Source organism: Engystomops pustulosus, chromosome 3 (genome assembly GCF_040894005.1).
Source record: "Engystomops pustulosus chromosome 3, aEngPut4.maternal, whole genome shotgun sequence".
In the NCBI taxonomy this organism is placed as follows: domain Eukaryota; kingdom Metazoa; phylum Chordata; class Amphibia; order Anura; family Leptodactylidae; genus Engystomops; species Engystomops pustulosus.
The window spans coordinates 164426281-164442265 of record NC_092413.1 but is presented as its reverse complement, the minus strand read 5'-3'; the positions used below and the strand labels follow the sequence as shown (position 1 = coordinate 164442265).

General features: G+C 40.3%; 1 protein-coding gene across 1 annotated transcript in view; it reads right to left on the bottom strand.

The window, feature by feature from the left end:
- SERPINI2 (serpin family I member 2) overlaps window positions 1-14153 on the bottom strand; it is a 31084-nt gene extending 16931 nt beyond the window's left edge. Inside the window, exons 1-4 of the mRNA XM_072139577.1 lie at window positions 14073-14153; window positions 13395-13700; window positions 10220-10450; window positions 3474-3668 (exon numbers count right to left, since the gene is read on the bottom strand). Of these exons, the coding sequence (XP_071995678.1) occupies window positions 3474-3668; window positions 10220-10450; window positions 13395-13700; window positions 14073-14142 (802 nt within the window). The 5' untranslated portion in view covers window positions 14143-14153. The remainder of the gene's footprint in view (window positions 1-3473; window positions 3669-10219; window positions 10451-13394; window positions 13701-14072) is intronic.
- Window positions 14154-15985: the final 1832 nt, after the last annotated feature.

The window sequence follows — 15985 nt, the reverse complement described above, 5'->3', positions numbered from 1 at the left end:
CCATACTGTGGCAATGTGTCAGAAATTCCATTTTGCTTAGTCTATAGTATGTCTCACCGCCATATTTATTACATGGTGCCAAATTCTTCCTTTATTATTTGAAAGATCTTATTTTTCTGAAGGAAATATATCTAGATAATGCTGAGGGCATTATTTTGAACATTATGATATATGATGTTTGCTTTCTGGGAAAAGTTTGAAAATGCACATATGTGCTGTATGCTGTAAAATTTATAAGATATAATATACATAATCCATTTATATTTATTTGGCCAGTATTCAAGAGACATCAAGGGAAATAATAACCCAAATATGTAAATCAACTGTCAATCGGTGACAGAGAGGTGAATTTATATGTAGTCATTATTTGTTATATATAGCGCATTGTTAATTGCCACTGGCCATTTCCCAGAATTCTATATAAACTTGCCTCTCCCTGCACACCCTGCCGGATCTTGTGCCTTAGAGAAAGCTTTTTCTCATGCCCAGTGCTGTTTTTGTGATTTCCTGTTGTGACCCCAGTTCCATTTCTGACCACGCTCCTCTGCTGCCTGCCTTGACCTATTGGTACGTCTCTGACTTTGATCCCGTGCTGCCTGTCCTGACCTCCTGGCTGTCCCCGACTACGATCCTGCTTAATGAGTGTGTACTTCGCCTTGGCTGCCACCGCGAACAAAGTCGCGCCTGTGGAACGACCTGGTGGTAACACACCACAGCAAGTCCAACCCTCTTTGCGGCAGGCCCTGGTGAAAACCAGGTGCCACATAGATTTCGGTCCCAGGTGTCGGCTGTCTTCATTATCTGCGGTGGTCCAGTGGGTCCACTACCTCTGAAGTCTGACGCATTATATTGATATATGATGCACGGAGTTCAATCCCCACCATAGTGATCAGTCTGTGGCGTGGCACTTGTGCTGATCAAAGAGTAATGTGAAACCCCCTTAAATGTTATTCTTCTAATTTCTCATGAAAGTCAGTTACTAGAATTACACAAAGATGATAAAAAGTTATGGAATCCCTGAAACATGTAAGAGGTTAAATTTGCTGACTAAAGCTGACCTGACATTGTAGATGCTGTCATACACATTAAGGTTTGGCAGCGTGACCCATGTGTACTATACTAAACTTTTACCAAGTAGAAGAATCCCAGACCCCTCTAATAACCACAAGAACAAAATGATCAGACAGTTGGATCCTTATTGCCCCCAATATCTGCTTTTGAGAGGAAGTCATTGGGACCGTAAACACATTTGATTGTTCACCATTATCAGTATTTCTTGCTTAACCAAAAAGACAAAACAAAACCATCACCTTCAAAAATATTAGATCAGAATCAGATTCCACAGATTAGCCCATACTCTTCTTCATGGTTAAAGGAATTAGCACATCCAAGGTCTTAAAAACAATTAGGAACCAGTCACAGTTCATATATCACAAAACTGTACCAAAAAAACAACACACCCAATTTATATACAGAATTCATCCTACTTCCTCTTTAACCCCTTCATGCTCTGCGATGGATATATCCACTGCAGAGCTATGAAGGATGTATGACGAGGGCTCATGGGCTAAGCCTTCTTTGTACAGAGATGGGCTTTGCTGCATATTGCACCGTGGTCGATGTTAATCTCTTGTCTGTTGCAGGCGCCGGCGCCACTTAAAACATGGCAGCGCATAGGCGCCACCATCTTTATTGAGATCGTCATCGGGGGGCGGAAATCAGTTGCCGTGATGGCCTCGGATCTTCCTCAGACCAGAGGCTGCATGGTTTCTGAAGATTCGTTACACTGAGCCAGTGGCTCATTGTAATGAAATCTATGCAAAAACACCAGATTATGCAATACAGTAGTATTGAAGTATATGGTAGGAATGATCAGACCATCTAGGGATACACGAGAGTGTCTAAGACAGTGATGGCGAACCTTTTAGAGACCGAGTGCCCAAACTACAACCAAAATCCACTTATTTACCCTGATGTGCCAATGTGCCATTTTAAACAGTAACTTATTGCTACCAGTTCTTCCACTTTAATTGTATCGGCCGCCTGAGGCCACCAATACAACTGAATCAAGGTGGGCAAATTCAGACTATCATTGTAGCTTCTCTCCAGGGTCCCTCTGTATAGGAAGAATAGTGGGTCCAACATGAGGACCTCCAAAGATAATGCACTTCTTTTAACACCTTCTCACTTTTCAAGCAGTTATAAACCGTCAATGAAGTGTCGCTGTAAAATAGTGCGGTGCGCAGCATCTCATAAGTTGCCTAGGACTGCAAGACGATTTAATGGATTTGTTCCTGTTTGGTGAACTCTGTCCTGGGCTGATGGCCTGAGTGCCCACAGAAAGGGCTCTGAGTGCCACCTCTGGCACCAGTGCCATAGGTTCGCCATCACTGGTCTAAGAAATAGTGAAAAAAAAATGTAAAAATAAAATTACATTTTTTTTAAAGATGTATAAAATATTAAAAATTCAAATCACCCCCTTTTCCCTAGAACTGATATAAAACGTAATGAACAGTAAAAATCACAAACACATTAGGTATGAAAAATTACTATTTAAAATATGCAAATGATCCTCAGGGGCTCCTGTGTAAGTCACAGAACTCCTTCTGGCTCTGTCGGCTGCTAATTATCAATACCTTCCTTCAGTGCGAACGCCTGCCTTCTCCCAACCTTTCCCGTACCAGACTGACAATGACAGCTCACAGAGCCAGAAGGGGCTTCTATGATTTACACAGGAGCTCCAACGGTTCATTTACATATTTTAAAAGTCCTTTTTTTTCAAAAATCAGCCATTAACAGCTAAACGAAGAATAGATCCTGTTTCAAAGGGCACATGCCAGCGTGTAAGTATGCTTGGGGTCAAACCACTAAATTCATGTGGTCCTTTAAAATGATAAAATTCCCTTAGCTATTGACTGTGGGATTGAAGATATTATCATCTCCTCCTCACATATAATTGTGGAGTGTCATTAAATTGTAAGTTTTACATATCAGAATACAGTTATGATAAAAATGATTTCTTTTGTGACCTGACAATTATTCATAAGACTCTATGGGGCTCATTTACTTACCCAGTCCAGTCGCGATCCTGCGGTGCGTTCTCCGATGAGGATTTGGGTTCTGCCGGGATTCACTAAGGTCTGTGCGTCCAATATCCAGTAGATGTCACTGCTGCGCCGAGGTCCGCCGGAGTTCATCTGCTTCTTCCCAGTGCATGTGAGTGGTTAATCTTGTGACACTTTTCATTTTTTAAATACTGCGGTTTTTCCACGCCCCCCGATTTCTGTTGCGTGAATCCTGGTGTAATTCGGCGCAAAATGGAAAAATTTGGGAAACCCGACGAAAGTGTGGCCGCAGAGCCCTTAGTAAATGAGCCCCTATGTGTCCCCACAGTGGGTTACTATGATTTCTTTAATTGTGAGATCATAAAATGGCTGAGCAGGGTATATACAGTAGAGAGGTGATCAGGTTACCGAGCTTTGTTGCTGCATGCAGGTTCATCATGGGGATCTTGGTAATAATGCCCCTTTTCACAGTGAAGTCTCGTGGGTGAGTGGCCTCCGGACTAAACTTATGTTCCCATTCTCCTTTGAAATAAATAGCATTGACCAAAATAAGTTTTGTGAGCGGTCCAATGTCTCCACTTGAAAACATGTTCCGGATTCTTCCTGTACAAAGAATGATAAAAAATAGATGTATTTAGAGGTGAGCGGTGGCCTTGATATAATCCCTTCTCTAAGGAGCACTTTTTATTTCAGCGTATTTTTTTCTCCTGAACTGTACATGACAAGGCTTTTATAAGCTTGTGGCTTTTATGTGAAGAAAAGAAATTACATAGTTTTGATGTGTCTGTCTTGTATTTCTTTTTTGCTGACATTTCTAGCATTTACCAGTATCCAGTTAGAAAATTGAATTACTCGATAGCTACAAAACAGTCAACATTTACCCAGAATCCTCACTTCCTGTCACATTTAACCCATTTGTGTCATTATAGTATTTGTACAATTGTCACTATTATAGAATGCATTACATTCATTGTTTAAATATATATGTTATTATATGTGATTAGGTCCTGCTCAATGGGTACTGAGATAAGCATTAACCCTTTAAAGACCTGGATCTTTTTTGTTTTTTCATTTCCATTTTTCACTCCCCGCCATCAAAAATCTATAACTTTTCTGTGTAAGAAATTGCACTTTATAATGACGCTATTCAATTTTCCATGTCGTGTACTGAAGCAGGAAAAAAATTCCAAATGCAGTGAAATTAGTGAAAAAACGCATTTGCGCAGTTTTCTTGTGGGCTTGGATTTCACAGCTTTTACAGTGCGTCCCAAATGACATGTCTACTTTATTCTTTGGGTCGGCGATGCTGGCGGCGATGTACAGGATAACACCGGCAATCGTTGCTAGCACCGATCAAGGGTGTTACTGGTAAGTCTTTGCTGCAATGTGCAGCAAAAACTTAATTATTATGGAGAGGGCTCCATTCACCCTCAGCCGACCCTTGACTTGCTATTACATCACAGTTCGTTAAAGGGTTAAGACTTCTTAATGACAAGCCTACCTAGAAATATTCAATGTTGTTATACTGTTCCATAGTAAAACCATTCACTGTTCACCATTACAAAGCTTTGTGACTGTCTTCTGGGAATGAACAAGCAGTCGTATATGTCATCTCCCTGCTCTCCTATAGCTAGGGTTGGGAAGTAAGAGTTCCCCTTGCAAAGATTTTGCCAGTTAATGCCACCATGTAGGGATGTGGAGACTTACAGCCATTGATGCTCTACTAGGGAACTCGGGGGAAATTATGTTAATAAGTTTTCCAGGATAAGATAAGGAAAACCACACCTCTTTTAGCTACCTTGTAAGACAGCCCCTTTACCATCAAGCATGACTTCCAGGAAGCCTAATGATATGAGGCAAGAATAAAACCAAATAATTACATCTATTCCAGAAGGAACAGATTCTCAACTGTAGACAGCACTGTTTTCATGTACTGTAGTTGCATCTCTTCAGTACAGTGTAGGGAACTGGTTTGGCTGAGTGAGAGGCTTTTGACGAGTCGAGAAGTAAGAGTTCTCCTTGCAGAGACTTTGTCAAAAGTCTCTTACTCAGCCAAACCAATTGCCTACATTGTACTGAAGAGCACTGAAGAGTGTCTACAGTTCGGAATCTGTTGCTTCTGGAACAAATATAATGGTTTGGTTTTAATCCTGTATCATATCATTAGCCTTCCTGAAAGTCATGCTTGATGTAAAGGGAAGTGCCGTACAAGGTAGCTAAATGAGGCTTGGTTTTTCTTCTCCCATCATGTAAAACTTATTTGCATATTTTCCCAGAATCCCCTAGTGGATCATCAATGGCTATAAGTCTCCAACTCCCTACAAGTTGACCTTAAGTGGCAAAGTCTCCAAAAGGAGACATCTTACTTCCCAACCTTAGTCAAGAGCCTCTCATTCAGCCAAACCATTTCCCTGCACTGTACTGAAAAGATGCAACCACATCGAAACAGTTCTGCTTGAGGTTGGGAATCTGTTCCTTCTGGAATCAATATTCTGGGTTGGTTTTAATCTAGTATCATGTCATTAGGCTTCCTGAAAGTCATGCTTGATGTAAAGGAAGTTGTTTTTCCTTATCCCATGCAAGAAATATTATTTTCATATTTTAGAGCATTTAGTAGCTGGTCCTTTTGCAGTGGCTCTTTGTTAAAACCGATTGTCCTATTACTGACGCCAAAGCATAGCTTAAGGTTAGAAAACACACCTTAGAAATTCACATCCAAGATGCAAATAATTACCAAAGAGCTATGCACATGTTTTGGGAGTAATATTTATTCTAGAACCATACTTATACGAAGTACATGCTTTATGTAGCTTTTAAAAACTTCCATACATTATGTGTTATAGAAGGTTGGGCCACAATGCACATTTATTATTAACAGGATAAATCAAGGGTTGCAGAGAATGCAGTTGCACAGAAGCCTTTGAAGGCCCATAAGATGTCCCTTCCTCATATAAAGAGAGCAGTAATCATTTTAGTCGGGCCTGGTACAGATTTTTCATTGGAGATGCAAACGACACCATTTGGATCAATGATACATGTTTTATCACCCTTTTTAGGACCCTCAATAATTACTAGCATGGTGGTACCAATTACCCATTTCTTAGTGGGACACAGTATAAAGTGGCAGTTGAGTATAAGACTCTTTCTATTTTCTATAGAGGCTAAAAATATGAATTACCTATCCTTTTGACAACTCATCAGTTTTTGATTGGTGGGGGTCTGACACTTGGTCACCCCCTACCGATCAGATTCTCTAACCAGTTTATACACAGGGAATGGAACAGGAAGCCAAGTAATTGCAGATTCACATTCAAGTGGATGGGAGCTGCTTTACAGTGATAACCATTACACAGAGAATGGAGCCATCTGGTTCATCTTCCATTCACTTTTGCATTAACTGGTGTTGGTTGGGTGACAGGTGTCAGTAACCCACCAGTCTGATAATGATATAAAGATCTGTCAATGATATTTATAGCCTAGAAATACCCTTTACAGGAGATTACAGAGCTCAACCTCCCAGGAGAGGGTTCTATCTTGAGCCTATTCCTACTATGTGAACATGTAGTTGCCTGCTCTTAGTTGGTTGCCTATAAGTTATCCTCGAGCTACAAGACTTCCTGATGTAAATTTGCACCTAACTTCTATCTTCTGCGGGAGCATCTGTGAGCCTACCTGAGAGAATACAATATGATATAATGAATATGATCCCCTTCTGACAATATCACTTTGTTCCTTGCCCATTAGTTCATAGTCGATTAATGTATGGACATTGCTTTCTTTCTATACAACTGAATAATGCATTTCTTTATCACAGTTCAGATTGTGTACACTGTGAAATGTATGTTGGTTGAGCAAGAGATAGCGTACTTCAAAATAGTAAAGTAAACTTTCCAGAATGTGACTGTGAGAAGAGAACATGTGGGCCCGGGTTATCTCATTGAGCACTGATGCAGGCAGACACTACTCTGTTACCAGGATATTTCCCTATGACCTAATGTGAAAGAAAACAGAATTGAACAGATGTGACTGGTGCTGTTACTGCACGTAATATATGACAAATAACCTATAAATAATGTTTGAGGCAAGACCTTACTTCCGTAAAGCACATAGATTTAGTGGTTTTAACCCAAGCATACTTATACCCTGGTGTATGCCCCATGAAACAGGATATTCATTTAGCTGTTTATGGCTTATTTTTCATTAAAAAAAAAAGACACTTTTAAAAAATACAAAGCAGCATAAGGGGCTACGGTGTTGTAATTATTCAAGCCTTCCTTCTGCTCTTATGCCCGCCTCCTTTCCCTGTTGGTGACAGTAAACAAAGTAATGAGGGGCTTCTGTGATGTACACAGGAGCCACTGAGGCTCATTTGCATACTTTAAAGGACAGTTTTTATGTTGAATGATAAGTAACAGGTAAATGAAGAACATATCGGGACTCATTTACTCAAGGCCCCACGGACCACACTCTCGTTGGACATCCTGGCGATTTCCGTTTTGCGACGCTGGGATAGGGATTTAAAAGAGGGTTTTGGTGCAATAGATCGGATTTTCGCACAATTCGCCCGGCTTTCAAGTGACACAAATCGAAGGCGGGACGTCAGACGATCCGACAGATGCGGATAAACTGCGGGATTTAACTACAAGATTGTGTCGCAAGCCAAGCACTTACATGCTCCGGGAAGAAGAAGGTGAACTCCGGCAGACCTCAGCGGGTAAGTAACACATGCAGGATATCGGGCGCACGATCTTCATGAATCGCAGCAGAGTTCATCCTTGTCGGACAGTCGGGAGCGGGGATCGCACAGGGACCGGTTAAGTAAATGTGCCCCATTCTGTTTCAGGGGACACAAGCCAGGGTGTAAGTATGCTTGGGTTAGAACCAGGGATTTTTTGGCACTTTTAATCAATATTAGATCATGTTCAGTCTTACTTTTGAAGCGCAGTGAGTCAGAAAGAGTCTCAGTGGTTATAGTAGCAGCAATGTCCAGATTTACAGCTCAGTCATATTCACTAAACTATTGGGCTGTGATACCAGACATAGCTGCTACTAAAAGTATGGAGAGCTGTGGACAGCTTATCGGCAGGTGCGCTGGGACTTTGGTGCCTACCATTTTATTCATGGCCTTTTTAAACATTTTTGGGTATTCTACTGCTATTTATAATGAGATGACAAGGGACTGTATATCCCCCCCAATTTAATTTAGAGTCACAGAACCCTCCCTCTCTTAATAGATGCGGGTCCCAGTAGTGGACCCTCACCATCAAGCAATCACAAGTCATTAATGTAAATGGACATCCCGAACGGATGTAAGGCTTGGAACTCCCTAGGCCAGATTTTAGCTGGGCTATTTTTGTGCCTCAAAAAGCGCCAAAAATGTGTTGGAAAAATAGAGGCGCCAGAAAACTGGTGGATTCACAAGTGGCGACAAAATTTTGTGCCCGAAAATAGAACAAGTCTAGTGTGTTGGAAAACACCAATACTATGGCGTCGACACTTCATACTTTCAGGTGCAAGAGGCACAGAGAGGAAAAGAAAGCAGTTTTCCGCTTGAAAGACCATAATAAATGGCCTCCTATCTCCTTTTATGCAAAATGGTGTTGAAACCTTCTGGCTGAAGGGTATGCACTAGGCAGCCGAACAGAAAAGTAAGTAAGGAATCTGAAGAACATCCAACCTAGACAACATACAGTCTCTGCGGTTTATTTATCAGTAGACTAGAACCTTGGAACAGTCCTATGGGGGATTTTTATCAGGACCCAGAGGCCCTGAAATAATCACAAATCCTAGCTTATTGCTAGCTTTTGCGATTATTTGCCCCGATCCGCCACCTTCAAGCCAGTAGGGCGTGAAGGGGTGTGAAGGGGGGGGGCGCGGTTGGCCGAGCGAAGGGCGCAGGCAGCCGGGAGTGGGCCGGCGTGGGCCGTTGCTGTCCCCACGCCTGCGCACTCGCTGCTGCTGCTGCGTCTTTTCATATGTGAAAAGTGATAAATATGCCCCTATGTCTATTTTTGGAGCTCCGTTGCCCATCAGATTCATTAAGGTGGCTTTAGCTCTTTAATGAATAGGTCTATTTTCTGTCTGGGATTTTTTTTAAGCTCCTCAATGCACCAGCAATGCATTTTTTAAAATAAAAGTCTCAAGTCATGAATTTGGCATTTCACGCTGTTGCACGAGCAGTAGTTCTATGTTTAGATGTTTAGGCCAGATTAATGAAGAGGTGTAAATAATCCTGAGAGTTTTTATCCATGGAAAGTCTCAGAAAACCTTTGAGACTTTTTTTTTATGTCAAAAAGCCCAGGAAGACCAATGATAAATAAAAACCCCCTCTGAATCTAAGTGACGGTAATTTTGTTTCTCTAGTGTTAATTTTGGATGCCTTCTTCTGAACTTTCCACAATTATACTAAGACCTGTAGCAGAGGCTACAAGATCCACTTGATAAAGACCAGAATGTCCCTAGCACTAACATATCTTTTACCAGAGTTAGTCACCATCACATGTACTAATGATCAGAAATTGTGAAACGGATTCAGAAGAGATTAAAGGGAGTCAATCCGATTACAATCTCCCCACTAGTAAACACATCATTGTGTAAGACATACCTTTCTCTAATTCTCTATCATTGTAGAAAAAAATTAAATCTTTATAGTGCATTGGAGGCAGGGCCTTCTTTTCTTCTATCTATACTATCCATCACCCATCCCCACCGTCACCGCCAATTAGAGCCACGGAAAGGTTAAATTCAAGTGCACCCTTAGATACGACAACATTGCTGGTGCATTGAGGAGCTTATTTGCATAAAGATAAACATGTCATTATCTCTAAAATGACAGATAACTGGGAAATAGGAACAGTCCTATTAATGTGACAGTGAGACGTGATGGTGTGATGATTTTGTGATGTTTTTTTCCCCACCACTTTCTAGGAAAACTAGTATTGGACTGCGGAGGGAATTTGTCCCCGTGTCCTGGTCTTTTTTCGTCTCTTTTCGTCCTCTACCACCTTGCGCTGACTTTTTCGCACTGAAGCTTTGCAGTCTCCGTCTATGTGACCTGTCCCCTCCCGGTAACACACTTCACGGCTGATACTATTTCCTAGTAGAACAAAAGGACAACAAACATTTTTGTTATGTGAAGACAATGTATAGATTACCGTTTGTTTGCGTCTCTACCCAGGCACTTATTATTTCTGCAGAAGCTTTCAAATCTTGGAAATTCACCGGCTTTATTTCACTCTTGAAAAAATCTCTGTTGCTATGGAGATACTGCTCCTTCACGTGGAAGCCTTCTTGAAGGTAGAGGGCATTTGCGAGATTAAATGTAAATTCTTTATTTTCTTCTGAAATGACAGCAAGCAGCTTCTGGAGCCCAGAAAATTCCTCACCTAGAGAACAGGAGTTGTGTATTAGTGGCTTTTAGTAGTAAACATGAAAAATGGATTAAAAGCAGACGTAAGACGAAGATGTGATTTCTGCACCGTAACATACAGCGTATACTGTAGACCACAGCAGGCATTATACAAGTGGTCTTCCAGATATAATATATATATTATGTCATGGAGGAGTCACACTAAAGCAAAGAAATAGGATGTGGAATATACGGCTTGTAACAATAGTGAAAATATCATTAGCTTTTACTATGCAGCAAAAGAAGCTGAATAATCCAGAACCCCAAATCGAATGCATTGCAACAAGATGAAGGACTTGATTTATGAATTCCCCCTAACCCTGCATTCCCTCTATGGATCTGTAAAGACGTAATAGTAATAACTGGCAATATACTGGGAATGTGTTTGATCTGCGTCAGCACTATATCAGAAGCTTGCGTGATTCTGTTTTATCTTATTGAATTTGTACAGAAACATATTAGGAAATAAGCTTAGAGTGAAGGGCCACCTTTTTTAGCACAATGTAGTTTTCTATACTCTATTCATCAAAAATGTCTTAAAGTTTATACAGTAAAAATTGTACTTTCAGTTTCTGAAAATAAATATGTCATAGTTTTAAGGAAGCCTACCAGCAGTTTTGACAATAGGAAGCTACAGACAGTGTTAAGAGTCCTGGAGATCTGTGTAATCATATCTTTCTGTGTGTTTTTAGTAGCCCTGTGAAAAATCCATTTACGTTCCAGGATTTAAGCTGGACTTCAAGCACTCTTGTGTATGAGATCTTTTCACTGAACACAGCACTGCACCTCCCCTGGCTAGCAAGGCTTCTGGTTAGATATTACAGCAGGTGGGCTGGGGAGCCATTTCAATGCAGAGATCAAAGGACACACAAGTTTGAGAAGAACCTCGCCTTGGTACTGCAAGTCCTGCTCCATCCTGGAATATAATTCCTACTAACAACATACACAATCGTATAATTACACAACTTTCAAGGGTTGCAGTTTTGTGTTGTCAGATCTGCCAGGCTTTCTTTAAGACTGTTCAGTTTATATCAAATTCAATGAAATATTGGAGCACTTTTAGTGCTTCATAGGTTACACCCACCAAGGCCTTGTTTGTTTTGTCATACCAGTCACAGAAGTATCTAAGTAATGTCTAAAATGTCTTTTTTTTTATTTATGTCACAAAAATATTGATAAATATGCATCCTTATTAACAGGTACGCTACCCTTTCTCCTTTAGGTATTCCATACCTGGAGACTGTGTGTACCAGGAAATCATAATTATTATATTGAATTGAAAAGGGCAGAAGCATATGTTTAGGTTTTTACAGAACCTAAGATTTAGCTAGTCCAATCATTAAGATATCTGTCCTAATATTATACGCATAGAAAGATCCAGCGGCACTATCTTAAATAGGGTACAGGTGGGTGCAGGCTTCCTAGGACTGAGCCTTGGGTCCTCCCGTGCAAATTTTTCAAGAGATGTGCAGCACTCCAAATTGTAAAAAAGTAGTGAACCTTTTATTCCAGAGTGAGTAACAACAGCAACGTTTCGGCTCAAGATAGCCTTTTTCAAGCTGTCCTAATATTATGATATTTGTCTTAAAAGGGTTGTCAACAATTTTTATTGACAGCCTATCATATGGAAGCAAATAGCTTCCAGTTCTGTGTAGTGGGAATGTGCTTTACCTGCAGGAACCCATACACTTGAATGCGAGCTTAGTCTACAATCATGGCATACACAGAGCACAGACCTATGTGCTACCAGCTTCATACAGTGACCCACAATTATCAAAGAAAAATGCACTATATACAGTTTGCCTGTGTAGTGTGCAAAGGGCATCAGATTCATGAATCGGCGCCCCCTCTACTGCTATGGCAAAGTTCACCAACTTTTTTTTTGGCACACCTGTAACAAACATAGAGTGTGGGACACAATTTTGTTGAGCCGCGTCAATAAATGTGGCGCACGGTCCAACTCTGTACCGGTACTCCCCTTGTGCATGTGCAGAAATTTGTGTCACGCTGGAGACAGTGCCGCTGTGACATAAACGTGTTTGGACGCTTTATAAATACATACAGACAAGTAGTCTGCACATTCTTTCAAGTGAAAAGTCAGACAAAAAACTGGCGCAAACGCTTTAATGAATGTGGGCCACTGTTTTTAGCATGACCCAAACAGCTGATTGGTGTTGGAGCTGATGGGCAATCAGATATTGATGGCTAATCATGAGAAAAGGTTGATAATCCATTATCCTAAGAATAAGTCGTCAGTATCAGATTGGAGGGGGTACACCCAGCAACCCCAAAGATGATCTATTTCAAGCTTACAGGCTGGACCAAATCATTGTCACTCATCTCCCATTTAAATTAATAGACACTGATCTGCATTAAGTCTACCAGGAACAGCTGATCTATAGGAGTGCTGGTTTTACCCCCACCAATCTGGTATTGAGGAGCTATTCTATGAATAATAATTTTCATACAAAAGTCCACCATGAGTAAAACTTCTGTTCTTTTTCTGTTTGTATATGGGTTACCTTTCAGCTGAAGTTAGACCTTGAGAAAAACGATTTAAATTGTTTCGAAAAAAATATTTGATGTGATAAAGTCTAAAAGTCAGCACAGAAACGTGAACGTGCTGTGAATAGATAGCTCTGTCAGTCCCAAAAAGACCATTTCTTCGTCCAATTTTTGAATGTATTCACCTATGATTGATAATCTGTCCAAACATGATTGCAAAATAAATAGGTTTCAGTTACAAGCCCATCTTTCTCATCTCCCCTGAGTTCTGTATTTGGAAATAGCCCACTGATACATTAACATTATTGGCTTTAGGCAGGGCAAACCCCATTTGCTGACAGTAGAGAGAAGCATTGATTAGCTACCAAAATCCGTGTATAAACTACAGATCTGGGATTAATAAAATGGAGACTCACTTTCTTGATTTCCCTGCAGTTTTAGAACTTCCTTTATTTGATTTGATGTTGTTCCTTTTGCTCCAAGTTTTATCATTCCTAGAATCAATGTTGCGCCAAGTGGGGAAAAAATAATGTTCTCTTCTGTGTCAACTGAACGTATGGCCCGGTGCAGATCCACAGCAAATTCAGTAATGGTATCTCCCCAGAGCCGTGGCGCCACGCTAGTTATACAAACTCCAGCCAGAGTCACAACAAACAGCAGCCCGAAGGTTCTTCTCATTGTAATACAATCCTCAAGTACCCTTCTGGGTCCTGAAATGGAAGCTATATAAGACAAAAACAAAGGACATAACTAGATTGCTATTGTCTCTTACTGTCTCCAAGCAATTTACTCAATTCATATAAAGCTACCTGCAATCCAGACCTGAATCTAAAATGAAATATATCTTTACTATTGTGCCAAGTTCTACCACTTACAAGTATACAATGATGTCCTCTTCTGCATTCATTTACTTTGTGTGCTTCCATTGTATTTTCCATCTCACATTATACAAGCATACACCAAGCTCATTATCTTTTACATTAATTTTATGCATAGTTCCGTGAAGACAATGAAAGTTTGAGACTTTGCTTCCTCAGTATATTTCTCATCTTGGCTACTTATTTGTGTCTTAGAAATTCTTATAAAGTACTTACTTGTTAAACAGCTCAGCATTTCCCACGACAAGAAAAGTAAATGTCTCTGAGATGTGGAGGGAGCTGCCATAGCATGTTTAATCTGTCAGGCCAATGATTAATTTCCTAAATGTCAGTCTATGTTTGTTGACTTTGCTATCTGGAAACTTTTTTTAAACTACACAAAGACTTCTTTTGGATAGTAAGTGTATTTCTTTCTGGTTTCACAATGTGAAAATATTGGTCAAATATGGAGCGGAAAAATTATTTTCTTAATATTTTTTTTATCTTTTCCATACTTTCTTATAACAAACAGAAATTAATTTAGAAATGGAATTTTAAAAAAAGTAATATTTCCCCCTTCAATGAATCACCTCTATAGTCACAGTTACTTGGTCTCCATTGGTCTCAGCTGTATATTTTCGTCTATTAGTTAGGTACATGATGAAAATTGTAGTAAAGAGAATCTTCTTGCAGGTGACTGTATATGTAAGTTATTCAGGACCTTCCAGTCTTCAACTATTTTTGCAAGTAATTTTTTTTCTACTTTGCTCTTTTCATGACCAGTCAACATAAAGATACATAAACCAGTCGACAAGGGATGTATGGATAGGGCTCCCAGGCTGAGCCCTCTCCATACACAGCAGGTGTCAGCTGTATTTTACACCTGCTGCTAACTATATCACTCATCAAACCCGACCACAGCACTGCAAAATCTGAAGCAACAACTGGTTGTGATGACAACTTTGAGCATATTAGAGGCTCCTTCAGCTAAAGAGGCTCTCTTTATTACAGTCTGACTGAAGCAGGCTGTAATAGAGACGCTGTTTTACTGCAGTGTATTGTATAAGTGATCAGAACCTGGAGTTTAGGTACCCTAGGGGGCCTGAAATAAATCAGAAACATGTTAAGTATCCCAAAATGCCCAAAAGACAATTATCTCATGCTGTAAAGATCAACAGTAAACAATTGCAAATGCTGCCTCTTTTTTGCCATTCTGCCTCCAATAAAATTTGAATAAAAAGTTATTCAAAGGTGGTACAGTTATCAAAATAGTATCAATGAAGATGTCATCTCATCCTGTAAATAATGTCCGTTGTCCAGCTCCTAACAACAAAGTAACAGGTGTCAGAATATGGTGATCCAAGACTTTTTTGTGTCAAGTTTTAAATTTTTTTAAAAGGTATTAAGGTATTAAAGAGAACCCGTCAGGCAAAATAACCCCCCTAAACGAAATATGCCTCTACATGCCTGTAAATCTAAGCAATGAGGTCCTAAAGCTGTATGCAAATGACCTGTGAAATGTCCAATGAGTCATTAGCATATTCAAGCTGTCCAGCTTATTCATGAGTGGGAGGCACAGCCACACCCCCATTGCTTGACTGACAGCCTGTATAATGATGTGACACTCCTGGTGCTGGCGGTCTCCTGCAGCCTGTGTGTGTATAGGAGATATATAACAGCTCCAGGCAGCCATGTTATAGCAGAACATGTCAGATTCATGTGTAGCTGATGTCTGTGTCTCTGTGTATTACGAGGATGCAGCATGTCAGCAGATGCAGCACACACACTAGCAATGCTTTACTATACATTATACACAGACATGAGCAGGGGGAGAAGAGGGGAGGGGGAACAGCCTCATTTACATAATAAAGAAAAGATGATTTTATAATGATTAATGTATGAAATAACTAGATAAAGGCTGGAATGGGATCCTTGTGAGCTGCTCCAACAGGTAGAGGTGACAGGACTAGTGACACAGACCTGATGACAGGTGTCCTTTAAGACATAAGCAAACTATATAATCTTGGTATTTCTTGGTCTTGGTATTTCTCTGATCGTTATGATAAGGGGATATGTCAATGGACCACACAGTGAAAGTTGTAAAAACAGCTCAATATGAAAACAATGCAACTGCAGGTTTTTTTTTTGCC